Consider the following 18,262-nt stretch of genomic DNA (forward strand, 5'->3'; position numbering starts at 1 on the left):
GTGGATGCGGATGAAGTGGGGTAGAAAGTGGGCGTGGGCGTGGGCGTGGGCGTGGGCGTCTGCGTCGACGAGACTTGGCGGAGGAGGGGGTCCGCTCTTTAGGTCGCTCGCTCTCGATGAGAGGAGGAGGATGTTGTTGTTGTTGTTAGATTGTAATATTGTTCAAGTGATGTTTGTGGCTTGAGGCTTGGAAGCTGAGATGACAGATGACAGATGACGGTTCTAAGTTGGGCAAACTATCGACGAGTGAAGTAGACCTCGCTGCACTAAACGGTTAGAGGGAAGGTTGCATGCCTGGATCTTTGGATCTTGTCAGGGACCACTTAACATCTTGGACTACCAATCATATTTGCTTCCGCCTCTCCACCCGGGACCTATTCCACCTGTAAGGCATGCCCAGCACCCAGCACCGAGGGCCGAGGTCCAAAAAGACCGACGGTCAACGGGTCACCATATCAGTATGCTTGATCCAAGCACACGTCGCCCCGTCGCCCCGTCGCCCCGCTCATCTTCTTCGCATGACTCATTCTTCACGTAGCGCCCAACACCCAGTGCCCAGTTTCTGCACCAGCTCTCTCGCATTATAGAGCCACTACTGATTGTACATTTCTAACTATCTGCACATGGCACATCATCTACATGTCTTCCCAAAACCAATCCTTCGCTCTCTCAAACTCTACTTCGATACCGGGCCAATCGCCCGCGACTGGCTTGGCTTCTACTACTCGTTCCACGACAAGTCGCGCGGACCAGGAAGTGGCGGGCACCGCGCAGGCAAGTGAGGCGACAGCGCACCCCACGTGCAGTAGTCGCGCCGGCGAGAGAGCCACTCGACCAGCCAGTCGACTGCGTAATTTGGCACGCCGTGGCTCCAGTGGTCTGGCGTTAGCGCTGTTGACAACATCAACCACAACTCACAGAGCCACCACTCGACGACCGGGATCCGTAACACGCCGTTGTGCCACTTATACCAGCTTCTCCGGTACGCGACACGAACGTCGGGGTTCATGATGATGCGCGGCGGCCTCTCGGGCGAGGGGTACAACCTGTGCAAGTCATACGAGAACAAAAAGCACTCGGAATGATCGCACGCGCCAACTCCAGAGTCGCGGAACTGCAGAGGCAGCGTGAGGGTCGGCGATTCGACGCTGTTTGGGTACGTCGCTGCTGTTAGCTCGTTCTTCCCACGCGGGGGCCGCCGGGCGCCGTGGAAAAAGAGTTACAACCATCTGGCAAGCTATAAAGACACCGCTGATGTCGCTCAGACTCACAGTTGTCGATCATCTTCCAACCGCGCTTATACAATCGGCTCGAAGCCTTCTCCTCTGTCGTCGGCTGGTACAGGTACGCCCGTGCAGGGAACGCGACTATACCATTCCAGCAGGCGGATACTTCGAATGGGCGATTGTTGCGGATGCGCCGTATCGTGGGCTCGTCCTTGACATACGGCCAGAAGATACGGAACGGCGCGCCACAGACGTCGCGCGCGACCCATGTGTCGTACAGGCCCGAAATGGCAAAGTCCATGCCGCATGCCAGATCATACGCGTCCTCGCCGTCCTCACCATCAAGGCTCGTGCCAAGAAGGCGGATCGCAGAGTCCCAGGAGAACACTACGTCATTCAGGAACAGCACCTTAGTAAACGAATGATAGTCTGGGAGACGGACAGCGGCATCAGGGCTCTGGAGGGGCTCAAGTGCACGGTTCCGCGCGTCGGCGAGAAGACGGATGCGCTCCGGGCTCGTGCTGTACGGCCACCACCGCTCTGTGACGTCCGATACGATACGGTGAGCAACACCCGCTGCTGTCAACCGCTCGCCAAACTCGGTGAGCAGTTGCGGAGTTGCATCGACCGAGTTCGATTCGTAGATGGACACGAATGTGCGCTCGGGCCCCACTGTGATCAGTTAGTACCTGGCTCTAACAAAAGGGCAAGGCAACACCAGCAGACGCCCAAGAATGCCAACGAACGCGACGCCAAGAGCAGCCAGTGCTCAAGCACCCAACGCTCATGCCCGCGTCTCGATCACAATCAACTGGCCAGGGTTGCCGCCTCGCACGCGCCAACCCCGGCCGCACACCCTCCGCCATCGTGATGGTCACGATGGCAGTTACCGGGATGAGCCCTGTTGGGGTGGTGCGAGAGGTAAGAATTGGGGTCCGGCGGAACAGAGTCGCATTCAACAACTTGTACTCACAGTGTTTGGCGACGCGGAGGACCTCACGAGTCCAGCGTGGAAGCAGGTGCTCGTTGTTGTAGAGGTTTGCGGCGATAAAGTAGCGTGGCGTGTCCTCTGGTGGCGCGAGGGTGGCAAGGACTGGGGCGCGGGGCGTAATCCCAAGAGAGAGCCAGTAACCCATAAGGGCGGTGCACGCGACGAGTGCGGTGAGGTGTGTGGCTGATCTGCGGCGCGGGACGTCGAGCTTTGGTGTGCGCCAAGCACGTAAAGCTCCGACTGCGAGCTTTGTCCAGCTTACTGCGACCCATGCTGCGAGTGCACCTGCGAGTGGGAGGAAAGCGTGTATAGTTGTGGGGAAGGGGAAAGCGGCGAAGAGGCCGGTGACGGCGCCCAAGAAGACGAGGGCGGGGATGAGGAAGGCGGGGTCGCGGAGTCCAAGCGGGATACGGCGGGGGGGTGGGGCAACGTCAAAGCTCTCGTCACTTTCCCAGCTCGAGGTTGAGGGGACTGGGGAGCGAGGGAGCGGCTCATAGTCGTCTCTTCGCGAACGCCTGAATGGCGTGGGGAGGGAGAGGAACCCCATGCGCGTGCGAGTGTTTGTGTGGATGGCGACGAGATGGGTGATGTAGTTGTTGGTGGCGAGGTGCAGTGGAGTAGTAGCGGAGTGGTGCTGTGCGGGTTCGGTGCGGAACGCGATGTCAAGTGGGGAGGGGTTGATTGCACAGGGAAGGAACGTGGGTGGAACGTGGGGACCGTTGGGGGGTTTGGTTGCTGTTGCTGTGGGGGTTGCGAGAGCGGAGCCGGCTGGGGCGGAGCTGGGGCGGAGCTGGGGCGGAGCTGGGGCGGAGCTGGGGCTTGGCGGGTGCGTCGCGGGAAAGAGACAAGGATAGAAAAGAGAGAATGGAAGAAAAAAGAGTTGTTGACAACGAGTAGGGAGTAAAGAGTAAAGAGAGTAACAGAGTAACAGAAATGTGAATGTGAGACTAGTTCTCGCAGTTGAATTGCACAGTTGGAATGCACAGTTGCACAGTACAAAGTAGTAGTTAATAGGTATTGAATGCACAGCAACTAGGTAGCTACCGTAGGTAGTAAAGGAAGCCAAGTTGTCCTGAATGGCCTGAATCAGGAGTGGGCACTCTGTCCTGGCAGTTGGGCACTGGCCACCAGCGCATTCAACGCACACTTGGCAACCCGCGCGCCCTTGGCATCAACAAGACCGAGGCAGTACAAGTAGGAGTGGCAGGAGGAGTAGGAGTAGGAGTAGGAGTAGGAGTAGGAGTATGAGTTCCTAGGAGTAGGAGGAGAAGAGTAGGAGAGTTGGAGAGTACGCACCACCGCCTCCAACCGCCAACGGGCTTGGCTGAATCCCCAGCCAAGCACATGCAGCCTAGAACCTAGTAGCCAAGATATTCGGCATCAAGTTACTGTCACTGGTTTCGGCCGTGTTCAGCCAATAATAGGCTAGCTTGGCTGCCTTGGGACCTTGGCTACTTTTAAAAAACCTTGACTATCAAAGGGCAGAGTGGAGTTGGACCGAGGAACGGAGGAACGTGCAGGAACAGGGAGGCTAGGAGATCAGGGCCAGGGGGAAAATCGGAGGGGCTTGAAGGAGGAGCCCCGGCCATACCACCCAGGTACTCTGGGGCCCTGCTGCCTCCGCCTTTCTGTTTGGTCAGTGTCGACAACCCCTTGCCCGAAATCGTCACCTTATTCCCATTCCCCTGATACAGGCGCTCAGGCGGACACGTGCGCTTGATCCCGTCTCTCCTAACATGCCCTTTCCAGGTCCCGTGACTTGTAACAGTGTCGTCATTGCACTGCTCCACGCCAAGAATCCAAGCCTGGCGTACCTTGCTCGTTGCTCCGACTTGCCCGAAATGACGGCTGTGTTGCGTGCATCTGCCCGGAATGACGGCTGTGTTGCGTGCATCTGCCTGGCTTGGGAAGTGGGGCTTTTGAAGGAGGGTTGGATTGGGAATTGAGAAGGGAAGGAAGGGAGGAGGGTAGATTGGGGGGAGGGAGGATGGAATTTGGGGGATGGAGGAAATGGGCAAGATGGACGGGATGAAAAAGGGTGGTTGGATAAGCTATATGCGGCCTGCTAGGCCAGGTTTGGACCGAGGGAAGGCCGGCTGTACTTGGGCAGGTTTCACTACCCCTTTATGGCCAGATTATTCCCAGCATTCCAGTGCAAAGCACAGGAGTAACATATAACCTAATAGGCTGATGTCTGGCGGTCGTGACCGAAAGCAACCTTGCATTCACACTGCTTTCGTGCCAAGATTACGGAGGGGTCTGATGGCTGAGACGAATAGAGAATAGAGAGAGAAGAGAGTGGTAGTCACTCCACGTGTGTATGGATTTGACTAGCCTTGTATTCTTTGTATAGGAACACATGAAGCCCGTGGGACCGTGGGCCCGTGGGCCCATGGGACAATGGGACAATGGGAGATGGGTCTCACCAGCAACACGGGTTTGCCCCGTTAGCCCTGATAGCCCTGATCGCCCTAATTGCTGATCGGCACCGTTGTACGCTCAAACTCAAAGCAATGGTGACATTACAAAGCCAGTTCTAGGCCAGTACAAGGATTCGTCAAGTCTATATGTGTGTGTAGCTAGCGCAATCTCGAAAGCGAACGCGAAAAATAACAGGCGGCTGGTGAAAAGGACATGTCCGTGGATATCTAGATGTGGGTGAAAGTGGATCCTTTTGCTGGGTCGTCATGCGTCGCATGTGTGATGTGTCGAGGGTGTGGCGTCTACTCTGCGCTCTACAGTGCCCACTCCTCTGTGCCCTACTCGCGCACAACTCTGCGCCATACTTTGCCCGACTCGCTTAGGTCCCGTCAAACGTCACCTGCAGATCGCCCAGCGTCGCTACAGCGACAAGCGCCGAGCCGTGACCCTCCACACCATTCTGCACATCAGCAACAGATGGCAGGCCATTATTGAGCCACGCCCAAGCCGCAGCTCCCGTGACAGAGTTCGGTGCCGTGATCTCCTCAGTCGCATTCAGGCCGCTGACAAACGTCGTAGAGTTGAGGTCGACCGGGCCCTGTATCACGACGCGCGAGCGACCTTGGTTGAGCGGGTCCGGTGACGACGGTGTCGACACGGGCGGCAGGCGGATCGAACCCCACATGTTCTCCAGGGCGAACGGGCCGACATAGTTCGGGTGCATCGACACGTCGACCATGCCACTCTCGCTGCTCACCCACGCGCGCAGCGCTGTGCGAGGTGAGTGGTGGAGGAACGCAATGAAGATGAACCCCTCGTTCGTGCGGAACGTCGTATTAATAAGATGGTCGGGTGGGTCTGCAGTGGCGCTCGGGCTCTGTGTGTCGAACGACTCGCCAGGAGGTGGCTTGCCCTTCTTATCCCGCTTGTTCAGCCCTGTGAGCGAGCGCCGACGGTCACTGTGCGGCATCGGGATCGTACTTGTGATCGTCGCACTTCCATCGCCTGGCTGGTTGGGATCAGAGAGGATGACGTTGGCAAGGATCGTGCCACTCGTAGAGTTGATCGAGAGGTTCTCGGTTACGTTGAACGTGCCTTGTACAGTATTCTCGCCGCCTATGATCGTACACGTTCCGCACGACGCATAGTCGACAACGATACCACCGCCTCTGCACCCTCCCTGGATTCGGAGGTCGCCAATCAACACAACTTGCTGCAGGCTGCCAATGCGCATGCCCATCTGAGCGAGCTCGATGCTCAGCGCTGGAATGTATCCCACCGTGTCGTTCTTCGTGGCGATCAAGCTGGGGGGCATGCGGATGATTACGTGGAACGCCGGAGTGTACATCGGGTTGAGGAGGAACGGACCTGGCGCACCGCCATCCGTCTCGATCGGCGTAAAGATGCCCACACCCTGTGATCCGTCCTCGCGCGCCAGGTGGCAAACGCGGGCCACGTTCGAGAGATCCTCGCCAGATTGATAGCGCGCGAGCACGTCAATCTTGACCATACCCTCCTCACCACCGTAGACGACGCCTGAAGGCGCATTCGAGCCGACAATCTCAACCGTACCCGTCGCCGCCAGTCCGTTCGCAAGGACAAACAAGTCGTGGTCGAGAGATGCCATGCCATTATGCGTGGAGTCGAGTGGGAACGAGAACGTCGAAATGTAGTGGTCAAAGAACGGCGAGTTGATCGCCAGTTGCGTCAACGCGCTCGACGAGTTGAGCTGCTGGAAGTCGTTGCATTGCGTTGCCACGCCATCGGCCGGGAAGGGTCCATCGCGCTGCGGGTCGTAGGAGATGTTCATATCCGGTGTCGTTGGGTACGTCGTGTTCTGTCCCTTCCGATTGTTTCTCCATGCGTCGCCTTTCCCTCCCTTGGACGCGCCCTTCTGGTTTGATAGTACAAGACCGGCCGTAAGACCGACAACGAGCACGAGAACTATACCGACGAGAATAAGCAGCGCAATCCACCATCGTTTGTATTTGCGCCACACCGTCTTGGCCTCTGGTGACATGGGGAGGGTGGGCCGCGGGGGAATCGGGATGCCAAGCCATCGTCGTCGGGATGCCCCACCGACGTGTAGGCCTTCCCACGCCTTTGTCCCTGTTCCATTGAGGCGAGTGCCAGATGTCGCCGGCGTTGACGACGACCGCGTACCGTTTCGAAGGAGCCCGTACCGTCGTAGTGTTGGTGTAGTGCTCGATCCTGTAGATGATCCTGCGGAGGATCCTGTCGCCGAGGATGAGGTCGACCCACGTGACGCGCGGCTAGTAGTCCGCCCAAGCTGTGCCGTTTGCCCATACGCAGCGCGCTCGACGGGGTCTAGTTCCCGGCGTGCCGAGTACGGAGGAACTGGGTCGAAAGGTATGGAGAAGTTGTCTCCGAACGGCCCATAGGGGTACGCGACGGGTGCCCCAGGGTTGAGGGCGTATGCGGTTCCTGGGTGCGCAGGAGCGTTAACCTCGAGCGTATCGACGTCGACGAGCCGGTCTTCGGGCACAGTGACGAGGGACGTCGTGCTCTCGCGGAAGAGGCGCGGGTCCTTTTCTGGGTCGGGCGGGATGATCATGCTGGGTAGGGAGTGCGGGAGGGAAGGAGGATGATGAAGTGTTTGGTCGGGTCAAAGAGGGTGCAACTTTATCGATATAGAGGTGTTGTTGGGAGCTACAACAAGCGCATGACGCGGCCGCGTAACGGCGGTCCGTACGCCTGGGATACGAGGCTTTCGTGGGCGCGTGAACGTGCGGAGAGGATGGGGGTAGGGGCGCGGCGCCCGATGGGAGAGGGACGCGCCGGGGAGACTGATAGGGAGTGGTTAGAGGCGCGGGGCGGACACGTGTAGGGATGAGGGACGGGCGCGCGGGAGAAGAGTTGTTGGCCCGAGGAGATGGCGGGGCGGAGACGACAGTGGGGCCGGGACGTCGGTGGGGCCGGGACGTCGGTGTGCCGATGGGGAACGCAGGCCGCAACGCGTGTCAAGTGTGGCGGGAAAGGAGTGCAGCCGTTGGCGCGAGTGAAACGACGAAGAAAGTTGCGAGGATGAAGGGGATGATAGTGAATAGGATGAGTGAAATGGCGACGAAGACGACAACGACGATGTATTCAAAGTGTGGTTTGTGAGCCGAGGCTATGGGGTGGTGGGATTGTGGGAAGGGGGCTTCTCCCCATGTGCTGTGCTCATCACACGTGGGCCTAATAAAATTAACCCCGCTTTATCCACTTGTCCGCACAATTAGGCGCACTCCATACCCACGGGAGTATTTCGATCGGTGGCGAATTGTTCGGCACCACCTTGGATGGGATGGCACAAACGCCCACTCCTCACTAGCCTCAAAGTGCCAAGAGAGTAGCTGGCGGTGCAACCCAAGACATGCTCTGGGGGGAAGCAGACCTTGCTCTAGTTTGTCTACAGAACTCAAAATCGGGCCGCATAAAGTTTCGGCATAACGTCATTCTCAATGGGTGCTTTTTGGGCATGCCGAGAGACGTAATCTTGCCTCCCAGTTAGGCAGGCACAGGTACACTCGATCAACATTAAGGGCGAGTGTGGCACCTGGATTGCACCTACACAACTATCACCATCTATCATTTCACTCATTTCAACACTTGTGCTACAATCCATGACCCCGAAACACAGATGCTTCCTCGAGTAGGAGCGGCGGCTCATCTGGCTTCTCCCTGGCTGCTACATAGACATTAGGCGGCTCGTCCGGACTCTCCTTGGCCTCTACATCGACCTTGGAGTTGTCCACTTTCTGGTCGCGCTTGAGGCCGTTGTAGCGCCTCGACCAGGGAACCGTCGACGAGCTGACCCCCGAGTCAGCGGCCCCACTGGAACCGCTCACGTCGGTCTCAGGCCCTTTGATAGAGCTCTGGCCAACAGAACGGGCATTGGCCTTGTCTGCGCGCTTCTTCGCGCCACGCTTCCGACGGTCGTCAACGGCGGCGTGGCTAGTGTCCTTGGGCCACTTGACGGCAAACGCCTGACGGAAGTCTTGCAAGCTTTCGCGTTGGCGCTTGAGGAGCTTGGCGTCGATCTCGAGCCGGTACTTGAGGAGCTTGGTTTCGCGCTTCCGCCGGCGCTTTTGGCGCTCGTACCTGGTCGCAATCCGTTTAAGCGTGTCCTTGGAATCTTTCCGTTTGGTCTCGAGATCCTTCTGATAAGCCTCAAGCGCGAGTACGGCCTCGATCTCGACCTCAGTCGGCGCCGGTAGCGTGGGGAGCCGTGGCCTGGGCTGGGAATCGAGTTTGGTCTGGAACTCGCACTTGATCGCGCGGTTTTTGGGCCGGTAAATAGCTGAGGGGTTGGGCTTGGTGGACTGCTGGGGTTTGAAATGGGAAGAAGGGAAGCGGACCGTGGGTTTGACGTTGGACTTGAGGGCTGATGTGGCGGACTTGGGCTTGAGGGCGGAGGTGGCGGACTTGGGCTCGACGGCCGAGGCCGAGGCCGAGGCGGTGGTCTTGGTCTTGGTCTGCGACTTGGGTGGCGAGCCGGAGTCGGACTGGGAAGGGAAGCGGACTGTATGGCGGGGGTTGGGGCATGATATGGCGGTAGACTTGGGCTGGGGCTTGGGCTTGGGCCTGGGAGGGGCGGGTTTGGGAGAAGGGTGGTGTTCCCACATGGGGGAGAAGTCGGGGTCGGGCCACAAGTCAAGATGGAGAGCGTTGGTCCCAAGACCGTACTGTACGTCGCGGGTGTCTCGCTCGGCCTGGGCCGTCCAGGCCGGTATGCAGAAGTACTTGGTGAGCCACCTGGGGTTAGGGGGGTTATTGAGAGCGAGGTGGACGGAGGAGAGGCACTCACTTAAACATGTCGAGTGTGGTGGATGGGTTAGAGGGTTTGATTCAAGGGACCATTTATCTTCATTGAGGTGATGGACATGACTTGGGGTGGCTAGATCTAGATGATGGGTATGGATGGAGGGGGGAGGGGGGAGGGATGAGGTCGGGCGAATGATTGAATTTGAGTTTCGAGTACTGTAATGCAACGGGAGGGGTGGTTCTTGCACGAGGTGCGAGGTGCAAGGTGCGAGGTGAACGAGACGAGGCGAGGCATGTCGCCAGCTAGCTGCGACGAGCAGAGTGGCAGATGATACATGGATGTATGGGTTTCCAGAGTTTTGGCAGTTTTCGCCTACTCGTGGCGGGCCCAGACTGCCACAAACCATCAGCCAGAAGCTAGGGTGAAAAAACGTTCCAGTGTTCCAGTGTCCAGCGTCCAGTGTCCAGTGTTTCTGTGTCTAGGGCATATACATGTTTCGACTATCAACTATCCGCAATCAACTCGCCCCCCAACTCTTCGCCACCGGTCCGATCTAGGGGGGGCGGGTTGGTGGGGCTGAGGGGTGGCCTGGCGGGGCTGAGGTGGAAGGGAGAGGGCCCAAAATCCCCGCCGTGCTCGACATGACCAGATGAAGCGGCGGTACATCCATGCCACGACGAACTGACAACGGGTTGGGCGGTGCTGGAGGGAGTACGGGCGGCGGTGCTGGAGGGAGTACGGGAATCGCGCCGGCCTCCAAGTCCGCCATCATACTGTCTAGTGCTTGGTTCAAGTCGGCTACGGAGAGGGTTGCGAGGTCGGGCGTGGATGGGGCTGAAGGTGGTGTGTGGGGTGGAGGGAAGATTGATAGGGGAGGGCGGCGGATTGATTGGGTGGGAGGGCGGGGTGGTGATGGAGGAGGAGGGCGGGGGTGTGATGGAGGAGCGAGGGGTAGGGGTAGGGGAGGATCGCGAGCGGAGAGAGGTAGGGGATAGGAGATTATAGGAGAGCGGGGGAGGCTCGGGGCGTGAGAATGACGGCTTGATTGCGGAGGGAGAGGAGCAAGAGATAGAGACGGCACCCGTGCTCGAAATGTAGGCAACACCTGCGGTGGTGGACGGGTTGGGCGGGCAGGTAAGGAGCCAGCAGCCCATCCAGGAGTTGTGGGGGACAACGGGACGTCGGGGTTGGATCGCTGTTGGAGCGGGAGAGGCGGGACGAACTGGAGGCGGGGTGGGTTGGGTGGGCTTGGACGGCTGAGCTGGCTAGATGAGTTTGGTGCGTTGCGCATTTCTCCGTCCGTGGGCGACGTGCTCGTGGTCGACGTGCTGGTGCTCGAGAAAGAGTACTGCTCCGTGGTCGAGAAAGAGCACTGCCTCAGCGGGTCCAAGTCACAGCTCCACTCCGTGCCGTGGGAATTACGGCGGCGCCAGTCGGCTTCAGAGTCGCTGCCGTTGTAGGGAGGGGCGAGGTTTGCGCGAGGGGTGCGTGTGGCGGGAGTATTGATGTCGCGCGTGGGAGGAGCGTTGATGGCGCGCGTGGGAGGAGTGTTGGGGTAAGGTGGCGGTTGACTTGGGACCAGGGGCGGCAGGTCATGCACCGGACACCGAGGAGATATGTGGACGTACCGCTCCCTCATAGCATGTAGCGTTTGGGGCGGGAGGCGGAGGAGCTGGTCGATGGAGGTTTGGAGGACGGGGGAGAGCTGGCGGGCCATTTGCTCGTCCGTCCTTCGGAGCGATGGACGGATGCGCCGTTCAGGTGAGCGGGGTTGGGGCCGCTCATGCGGTTGTCGGGGACGTTGTTCGGTTGGCAGAGGGTTACGCGGCCTATCAGGTGAGCGAGCGCTGCGGTGGCAGATGAAGAAGCGCATTGGGTGGTAGGAAGAGAAGAGGGAGGGATGGGCAAGATATAGCTGCGACAACGAGCACCGTGGCGAGCGATGCACGTGATGGGAAGCATTATGTGATGCGCTTTCAGTTGTCATCCTTCGGCGCGCTTCCAAGCAAGGGGTTCGCACTGGTAAATGATGGTTAGTCACTCAGTGCGTCAGAGGAGCGGAATGATACATTGTCTTTGATTATGAGCATAAGATTGCGGAATGAGGTATGTTATGCGGGTGGTATGAGGTGGCAGGGCGAGCTTGGCAAGGGGTATGGCGTGGTGGGTTATGCGTAGCGCGTCGCGCCGCACGGGCACGATCCTGGAGCCGGTCTCTCGGCAGCCGCAACGCTGACTTCTCCCTCTACAATTAGCTTGGTCTCAAAATACACATACCGTCGGTATAGAGGACGCAAAGTTCCTCGAGGTTCGAGTATAGGCGGGTCCTCGAGCTGACGCTGGCCAGAATAGAGAGGATGGAATGAATACTTGGACCGAGGGCGATTGTGTCTTCTTCGCTAAACTGCCACGGATTCAGGATCGCATGCCACCACTTATTGAAGCGCAGGCGGTCGCAGACTTGGCTCCAGAGATAACTCGAGTGCAAGTCGTGGGCTAAACGGAGGAGGGCGAACATGTCCCCCTTGCTTGCGTTCGGACCGAGGTCGTCGACGATCTGGGCGGCGTGCAGTTCGACGTGGAAGTCGAGGACGGCGCGGGGATACCACCCATTGTACTTTTGGGCGAGGCGGTGGATGCCAGCGTATTGGGCAATGTTGGGGTCGAAGGGTGGTGGGTAGCCATTTGAGGGGGCGGCGAAGCGGAGGAGGCGCAGGAAGGCGTGCATGTCGTGTACGCTGTCGTCGACTCTAAGGATCTTTGGGGGGCCGGGTTCAGCTGGGCCCAGAAGTTGGGTGAGGACTGGACTGTCGTCAGCAGGTGGGCGAGTGGCCAACATACCTTGCCATACGCATCATGCTGCCGTTGACGAGGAACCCGACCTGCTGTTCGACCTCGGTGCAGACGATCAAGACATCGCCGTTCTCGTTAAAGTCGGGGTGTAGGGCGACATGGTTCCTGTTTGCGGTCTCTGGCACGACGAGCGTCTCTTGAAAGGTTGGTTGGCGTGATGCCTTCATGACTTGGGTGAGTGAAGCTACAGTAATGGTGTTGTTGGTAAAGAGTAGAGTAAAGAGAAGACAGAAAGGACAGAAAGGAGCAAAGTGTTGATATCCTTTGTAGTTTGTGACATTCCCTGCTTATCATGCACAGACTCGTTGTAAACAACTTGCCCTTACAAACACATCAGTAAGACCAGATTTTGCAGGGCAAAGTGCTGTAAAACTCATCCCCGAAATGCATACCGAATGGCTAGCAAAAAGTATTCGACTAGACTTACACTCTCACTACCTGCAAGATGCAAGATGCAAGATGCTTGTCTACAGTACTGGTGCAAAACCGGACAAGGGGGCGCCCGTGGGTGGCTAATCTAGGACGACAGGGCATCTGCACCCTACTGTGAGCGGTCAGATGCTACTGCTACTCAAGCATTCAGGCTTAATCGCAAAAGGACGCATGAGACGCACTCAGCCCACCATGTCCTCGACCCAGAACACCGTGTTGTCGCGACTGCTAGTTACGCCGGGCTTGCCCTCGCCGTTATACAGCACCCGGAGGTCGGTCCACGCGCTCTCCCCCAAAGCGTTTTTCACCGCCTCCAACGCAAGGAGTACGACGTACGCTTCTTCGCCGACGTCCGCAATTGCGTGCTCGTCCATGCGCCACGGACTGACAAAGTACTGCCAAGTGCGGGAGTACTTCAGTGCGCAGTCCCATAGCCGCGAAGAGCGGCATGTAGCTGCGAGGCGGAGACACGAGAAGATTTCGCCGTGCGCCGACCGGGCGTTGGCCAGAGGCGCTGCAAGATCGTACGCGTGTGCCGAGATCTGGTGACGCAGCATCGCAACTAGAAACGACCGCACAGCATACTTTGTGTACAGGCGGTGTAGGGTGAGGTACTCGGCGATGGTTGGTGGTGGATTGTGCACCCACGGACCTCCCCTTGTGCCGTATATCAGAGCAGAGAGGAGGAGGACCATGTCAGTCGGGGACTCGGGGAAGTCGATCGTGCGGACCAGCCCAGGCTGGGTAGTGGGCAGCGAATAGGCGAGGATAGGGCTGCGTGAGTGCGGACAAGCAGGAACCCACCTAACACGCGCCAGGGCGGCGCGGGGGACCAAAAACCCAACCTTGGTTTGTCTCTCAGAGCACATGAGAATGACATCCCCCCCACGAGCAAAATCGCGGTGGAGTTTCGGGCCTGGTAGATCGACATCCGGCTCATCAACTAGAGGCTGGTGGTTATTCTCTAGCGACTGGTAGGGGAAGGGTCTGCGTTGTGGAGGGTTTGGGTATTTCTGTCCGGACGTTGCGGCCACTTCTTGTGACGCGAAGAGCTCTGAGGGCGTCTGTGAGGCGAATGACACCGGCGCAGCAGCCCCCGAGGAAAAGAGTCTGGGGGAGAAAGAGAGTGTCGAGGGCGTCTGTAGGGCGAGTGACACGGGCGCCGCCCCGTACCAATGGCGCGAACTGCTGAGTCTGGGGGATGCAGAGAGTGTCGAGGACGTCTGTGGGGCGGGTGACACGGGCGCCGCCCCGATCCCCACATAGCGCGAACTGCTGAGTCTGGGGGATGTAGAGAGTGTCGAGGACGTCTGTGGGGCGAATGACACCGGCGCCGCCATGGCATCCTGCACCGCCATGGCCCCCGGCACGTACGCCTGCCTCAGTGGCTGGTAGCCTGGGGCTGCGTCCTCCGAGTGGGAGCTGTGCGACTCAAAGAGTTCCGAGGGCATCTGTTCGGCGTACGACATGGGCGCGGCTAACAGCTCGTGGAATTCGTGCCTTGCTAACAGCCGGTGGACTTCGGGGTCTGTGCCCTCGGAGTGGGAGCTGTCCGTACCCAAGTCCTGGGGACTGTTCTGTAGAGAATGCGAGGAAGGCGGGCGGGGAACAGCGTGGTCATGGTCATGTTGTGAGTCGCTCAGCGGTTGAGTCGGTGGCGGTGAAGTGGGCGGGGCACCCTGTTGCGGCTGCTGTGGAGTGGGAAGTGCAGAGTCAGGGGCCTGAGAGGGTCCATTTTGAGAGGGTGGAGGAGGTGGGGGAGGAGGTTGAGGACCATGCTGGCCTTGAGGAAGAGTGGGAAGCGATGGCCGTCGACGCCATCCGAAAAGGTGCCGCTCCGCTGGCTTGTTGGGTTGCTGGGTTTGGGTTTGTTGGGGTTGCTGGGGGAGTGGGTGAGTTTGGCCGTGCTGCTGGGCTGTTAGATTCTGTGACGCGCTCTTGGCCCGCTGCAGGACTCGGGCGGTGATGCGGCCGCCGCCCGTCAGGCTGATTTTGTTATGGGGAGGTGGTATGGGTGGCACAGGAGCCTGCTGGGGCGGTATGGGTGGCATTGGAGCCTGCTGAGGCGACAGTTGGGTTGGGGTCTGGGGTGTCTGGGGTGTCTGGGGTGTCTGGGGTGTCTGGGGTGTCTGGGGTGTCTGGGGTGTCTGAGGTGTCTGGGGTGTCTGGGGTGTCTGTGTGTGGGATACGGATACAGATGCAGGAGGGCTTGGGGTCGTGAGTGGATATCCTGGGGACTGGGGGTGGGGGTGGGGCGGTACCATTCCATTCGAGTCCTTGTTAATGGGCGGATAGCTTTGGTTGTCGATGGCCGAAGTCTGGGATGACTGAGATGCGTGCGGGGTCGGGGTCGGGTTCATAATGTGTAATGGGTGTGAGTGAGTGTGATGGTGTGTGGAGATGTGAGGGTTTTGGGTGCTTGTATTGGGCTGCTTGTCGTTTGTCGCCATCATGTGAGAAGAAGAGACAAGTCAAAGGCAAGGGAAGGCAAGGGAAGAGAAGCCGTGCAGCACTGCTTTTGATCCAAACTACAAGATCATGTGGACAGGTGGACAGGTGAACAGGTGGACAGGTGGACAGATGTGGTGGAGGTCAGGCACATTCAGACCCATTAAGCATGTTTCAAATAGATCTCAAATTCTCTAATGTGACATCTTTGACACAACTCAAGCCGAGCAAAGTGTCACGTTGCACCAAAGATGCATACAAGCCTCACCGCACCTTGGGCTTCGTCACGTCTAGATTCTACACACCACTCTTTATCACAACAAACCCCCTTGGCCCCCTGGCCTTGAGTCGAATACATTTTGGGGTGGGGAAGATTCGGGGGTTGCTCGCCCTTGCTCGGTATTGTAACGTCGCTAGATGGCTGGAAACTTGAGCACCTCCGTGTCCTGGTGGTACACGTAGGGCCGGTCGTCTGGGGTGAGCACGGCTCAAGATCTGCAAACTCGCTCATGTCATAACCGACGCGGAACTCGTGCAGTGGTGCGTCGTCGACAGCACTGAGGCGGTGGAGGAGCAGGAGCACAGCGTGGGCCTCGGTGTTGGGCAGCTCGACGCGAGCCTCCCAAGGGTCGTGGAGGATGTTCCAACCATGCGTAGTGTAGTCGGTGTCGAGGACGGCGTCCCAAAGACCCTCGGAGCGGAGGAGGCGCGCGAGGTCAAGTAAACTCCACACGATCTCGGAAGTGGCAGTACGGCCAAGGGTCTGGACAATGTCACCTGCGTAGCTGTTGGCATGATGACGAAGCACGAGGCAGAGGGACCGCGTAATTGCGAATCGCACAAACATGGTGTGGAGTGCGTGGTACTGTTCCAGGCTTGGGCGGAGGGTGGACGCGTCGACGTTGGCACAGCCCAAGTGAAGAAAAGCGAGAAAGAGCTCGACAATGTCTGGTGCTTCGTGGATCAGAGCGTGGTCGCGCTGCACCCCAAACCAGGGGCTGATGTTAACCCTACAGAGATTGGACTTGGCCTTACCTCGCGCTCGCAAGCAAAGCCGCATGGACGCGGTAGCCCTGCCGAATGGTATTGTGTTCCGTGACGAGGACAAAGTCGCCGCGGGTCCAGGCAGGGTGAATTGGCACGAGCCAGCCGTCGGGCAGGCGGTAGTGGGCATCGTGAGAGTTGAAGCCGTTCACCTTGGACTTTGAGGGGATGGGGATGGGGATGGGGATGGGGAGGGGGAGGGGGATGGGCGTGTTTGCCTGCGTGTTGTTGGGTGGCGGAGGGGGGTAAGGGATGGTGTGCCCGTTGGCTGGATAGCCATTGTCATTGTGGTGGTAGGGGTGCGTAGCATAGACGCGTTGACGGTTTGGAACCATGGTTGAGAGGTTGAGGGTGGTGACTGTTGTTGTTGGTGTTGTCAAAGAAGCAAGGAAAGAAGAATGATAAAGGCTCATTCAGAGATTTAGAATCAAGGGGTAAGTCACTTGATTCTGTGCGGCACACTTGAACCAAAGGCAGGCAGGCAGGCAGGCAGGCAGGCAGGCAGGCAGCCAGGCGCAACAGACACTTTAATCACACACACACCATCCGCACTCCTCTCCACAGTCACACGTTTGGGCGGTAATTCCAACCAACTGATCCTGGCTGGCAGCTGGCCTCAAGTATCTCTCGACCTTTTTGTAAGCAAGCCGTGTACTCCGTCTACCAGTCGGTCAAGCTGATACAAGTACATTAGCTACAGGAATACATCGTCGCGGTTCTCGAGTTCAATGTAGAGTTTAAACTCTGGCGTCTTGCGTGAGGATATGACGAGGTGTTGGTGTGTATACTCGAAATCGACGAGCACGCCGGTCCTGGCACGCATCCGCGCCACTGCCAATAGGATTCGGTAGATGGTCTCGCGCTCTGGCGTAATCTCAGCCCGTCGGACGCTGTATGGATCCCAAAGGAGCGCATATTCTGCCTCGGGTGGACGGCAGCCGGGTCCAAGGCCGACAGTTTGTGCCCAGATCTTTGCATCGCGCGCCTGATGCGCAAGCAAGAGCACGGCCCAAATGTTTTCCCTCAGCACGTACCCGTTTCCACCGCGCTCGAGACCGTACAGCTTCCAAGGAGGGAGGTAGGTTGTGAGGAGTGACCAGAGGGTAGGGTCGGCTTTGAATCGCGTCATTAGAGGTGGTATTGTGTGTAACACTTGACTGAGGGTTACGCGGATGCTTGTGACGGCGGCTGAGCCGGCGTGCATCATTCGAAAGAGGACTTCCATGTCGGTGCTTGGTGCATCAACCGAGATACGAATCACGGCGCCAGGTTCATAGTCGGGTGGCCTATCGTCGATGAAGGTTGCAAACCATTCACAGTCGTTAGCTTGTTAGTGCAATGAGACAGAGACAGAGACAGAGACAGAGACTTACCAGGAAGCACGGAGGACTGCCGAGTTGACGTAGAACCCGACGTCGTTTGATGTCTCGCTGTCGACGGCATTGCAAACGATGAGGACGTCCTGTGGGGTAGCAAAGTCTGGGTTGATGGCAATGATATCCGAGGTCATTGGGGTTGGGGTTTGGAGGTTGCGGAGCGTGTGTGGGGGGGTTGGAGCCCGTGAGGGCACGAGTGATGAGGGGCGTGAGGGGCGGGGGTGGCGTGGGATGCTGGGGAAGACGTTGAGTGCGTGAGGTGGCAGTGACTGTGGGTAGATGCGTGGTGAAGCGCGTGGTGTTGATAGCGTTGCGAGTTGTTGCATGTGGTGTGGGAGACTAGCGGGGGTGGGGGGCGGTGGGGGCGTGATTGGGTTGGGTGGAATGATAAAAGGATGTGACGTACTTGGTAACTGTATCGTACCCACTGTGTTAGTTTAAATGTCAAACGGATCCCCTAAACTAGACTTGACTTTCCAGGTCAATCAGGAGCTTCAGGAGACTGTTGCAGGCTCTTGCATCAGGAACGTAGGAACAAGAACGTGTTGGTCTGTGAACCACCGCTTGGGCAGTCGGCGAGTCGGGAAGTAAGGGGGAATGAGTAAAAGAGAGAGGATGATTGGAATGGCTACGTAGACAATGTTTACAAGTCAGCACAACAGCACCCCATGGCCCCATGGTCCTCCATCCACCCCTCCCGTAC

General features: G+C 58.3%; 7 protein-coding genes across 7 annotated transcripts; all 7 read right to left on the reverse strand.

The window, feature by feature from the left end:
- Positions 1-721: 721 nt before the first annotated feature.
- CcaverHIS019_0410760 (uncharacterized protein) lies at positions 722-2,764 on the reverse strand (the record flags this gene model as incomplete). The annotated part of the gene is made up of 4 exons (XM_060600981.1): positions 722-879; positions 919-1,164; positions 1,272-1,898; positions 2,200-2,764. The coding sequence occupies 4 exons, from the start codon at positions 2,762-2,764 to the stop codon at positions 722-724; spliced, it is 1,596 nt and encodes a 531-aa protein (XP_060457521.1).
- Positions 2,765-5,017: 2,253 nt separating this feature from the next.
- CcaverHIS019_0410770 (uncharacterized protein) lies at positions 5,018-7,213 on the reverse strand (the record flags this gene model as incomplete). The annotated part of the gene is made up of 1 exon (XM_060600982.1): positions 5,018-7,213. The coding sequence occupies one exon, from the start codon at positions 7,211-7,213 to the stop codon at positions 5,018-5,020; it is 2,196 nt and encodes a 731-aa protein (XP_060457522.1).
- Positions 7,214-8,255: 1,042 nt separating this feature from the next.
- On the reverse strand, positions 8,256-9,456 carry CcaverHIS019_0410780 (uncharacterized protein; the record flags this gene model as incomplete). Its single annotated transcript, XM_060600983.1, has 2 exons — positions 8,256-9,396; positions 9,449-9,456. 2 exons carry the CDS (start codon positions 9,454-9,456, stop codon positions 8,256-8,258), a joined length of 1,149 nt encoding a protein of 382 aa, XP_060457523.1.
- A 2,118-nt stretch (positions 9,457-11,574) lies between these two features.
- CcaverHIS019_0410790 (uncharacterized protein) lies at positions 11,575-12,426 on the reverse strand (the record flags this gene model as incomplete). Its single annotated transcript, XM_060600984.1, has 3 exons — positions 11,575-11,651; positions 11,684-12,213; positions 12,248-12,426. The coding sequence occupies 3 exons, from the start codon at positions 12,424-12,426 to the stop codon at positions 11,575-11,577; spliced, it is 786 nt and encodes a 261-aa protein (XP_060457524.1).
- Positions 12,427-12,873: 447 nt separating this feature from the next.
- CcaverHIS019_0410800 (uncharacterized protein) lies at positions 12,874-14,160 on the reverse strand (the record flags this gene model as incomplete). Its single annotated transcript, XM_060600985.1, has 2 exons — positions 12,874-13,465; positions 13,865-14,160. The coding sequence occupies 2 exons, from the start codon at positions 14,158-14,160 to the stop codon at positions 12,874-12,876; spliced, it is 888 nt and encodes a 295-aa protein (XP_060457525.1).
- Positions 14,161-15,552: 1,392 nt separating this feature from the next.
- CcaverHIS019_0410810 (uncharacterized protein) lies at positions 15,553-16,518 on the reverse strand (the record flags this gene model as incomplete). The annotated part of the gene is made up of 3 exons (XM_060600986.1): positions 15,553-15,611; positions 15,659-16,137; positions 16,175-16,518. 3 exons carry the CDS (start codon positions 16,516-16,518, stop codon positions 15,553-15,555), a joined length of 882 nt encoding a protein of 293 aa, XP_060457526.1.
- Positions 16,519-16,877: 359 nt separating this feature from the next.
- CcaverHIS019_0410820 (uncharacterized protein) lies at positions 16,878-17,693 on the reverse strand (the record flags this gene model as incomplete). The annotated part of the gene is made up of 2 exons (XM_060600987.1): positions 16,878-17,469; positions 17,557-17,693. The coding sequence occupies 2 exons, from the start codon at positions 17,691-17,693 to the stop codon at positions 16,878-16,880; spliced, it is 729 nt and encodes a 242-aa protein (XP_060457527.1).
- Positions 17,694-18,262: the final 569 nt, after the last annotated feature.

The sequence above is a fragment of the Cutaneotrichosporon cavernicola genome (assembly GCF_030864355.1).
Source record: "Cutaneotrichosporon cavernicola HIS019 DNA, chromosome: 4".
In the NCBI taxonomy this organism is placed as follows: Eukaryota; Fungi; Basidiomycota; class Tremellomycetes; order Trichosporonales; family Trichosporonaceae; genus Cutaneotrichosporon; species Cutaneotrichosporon cavernicola.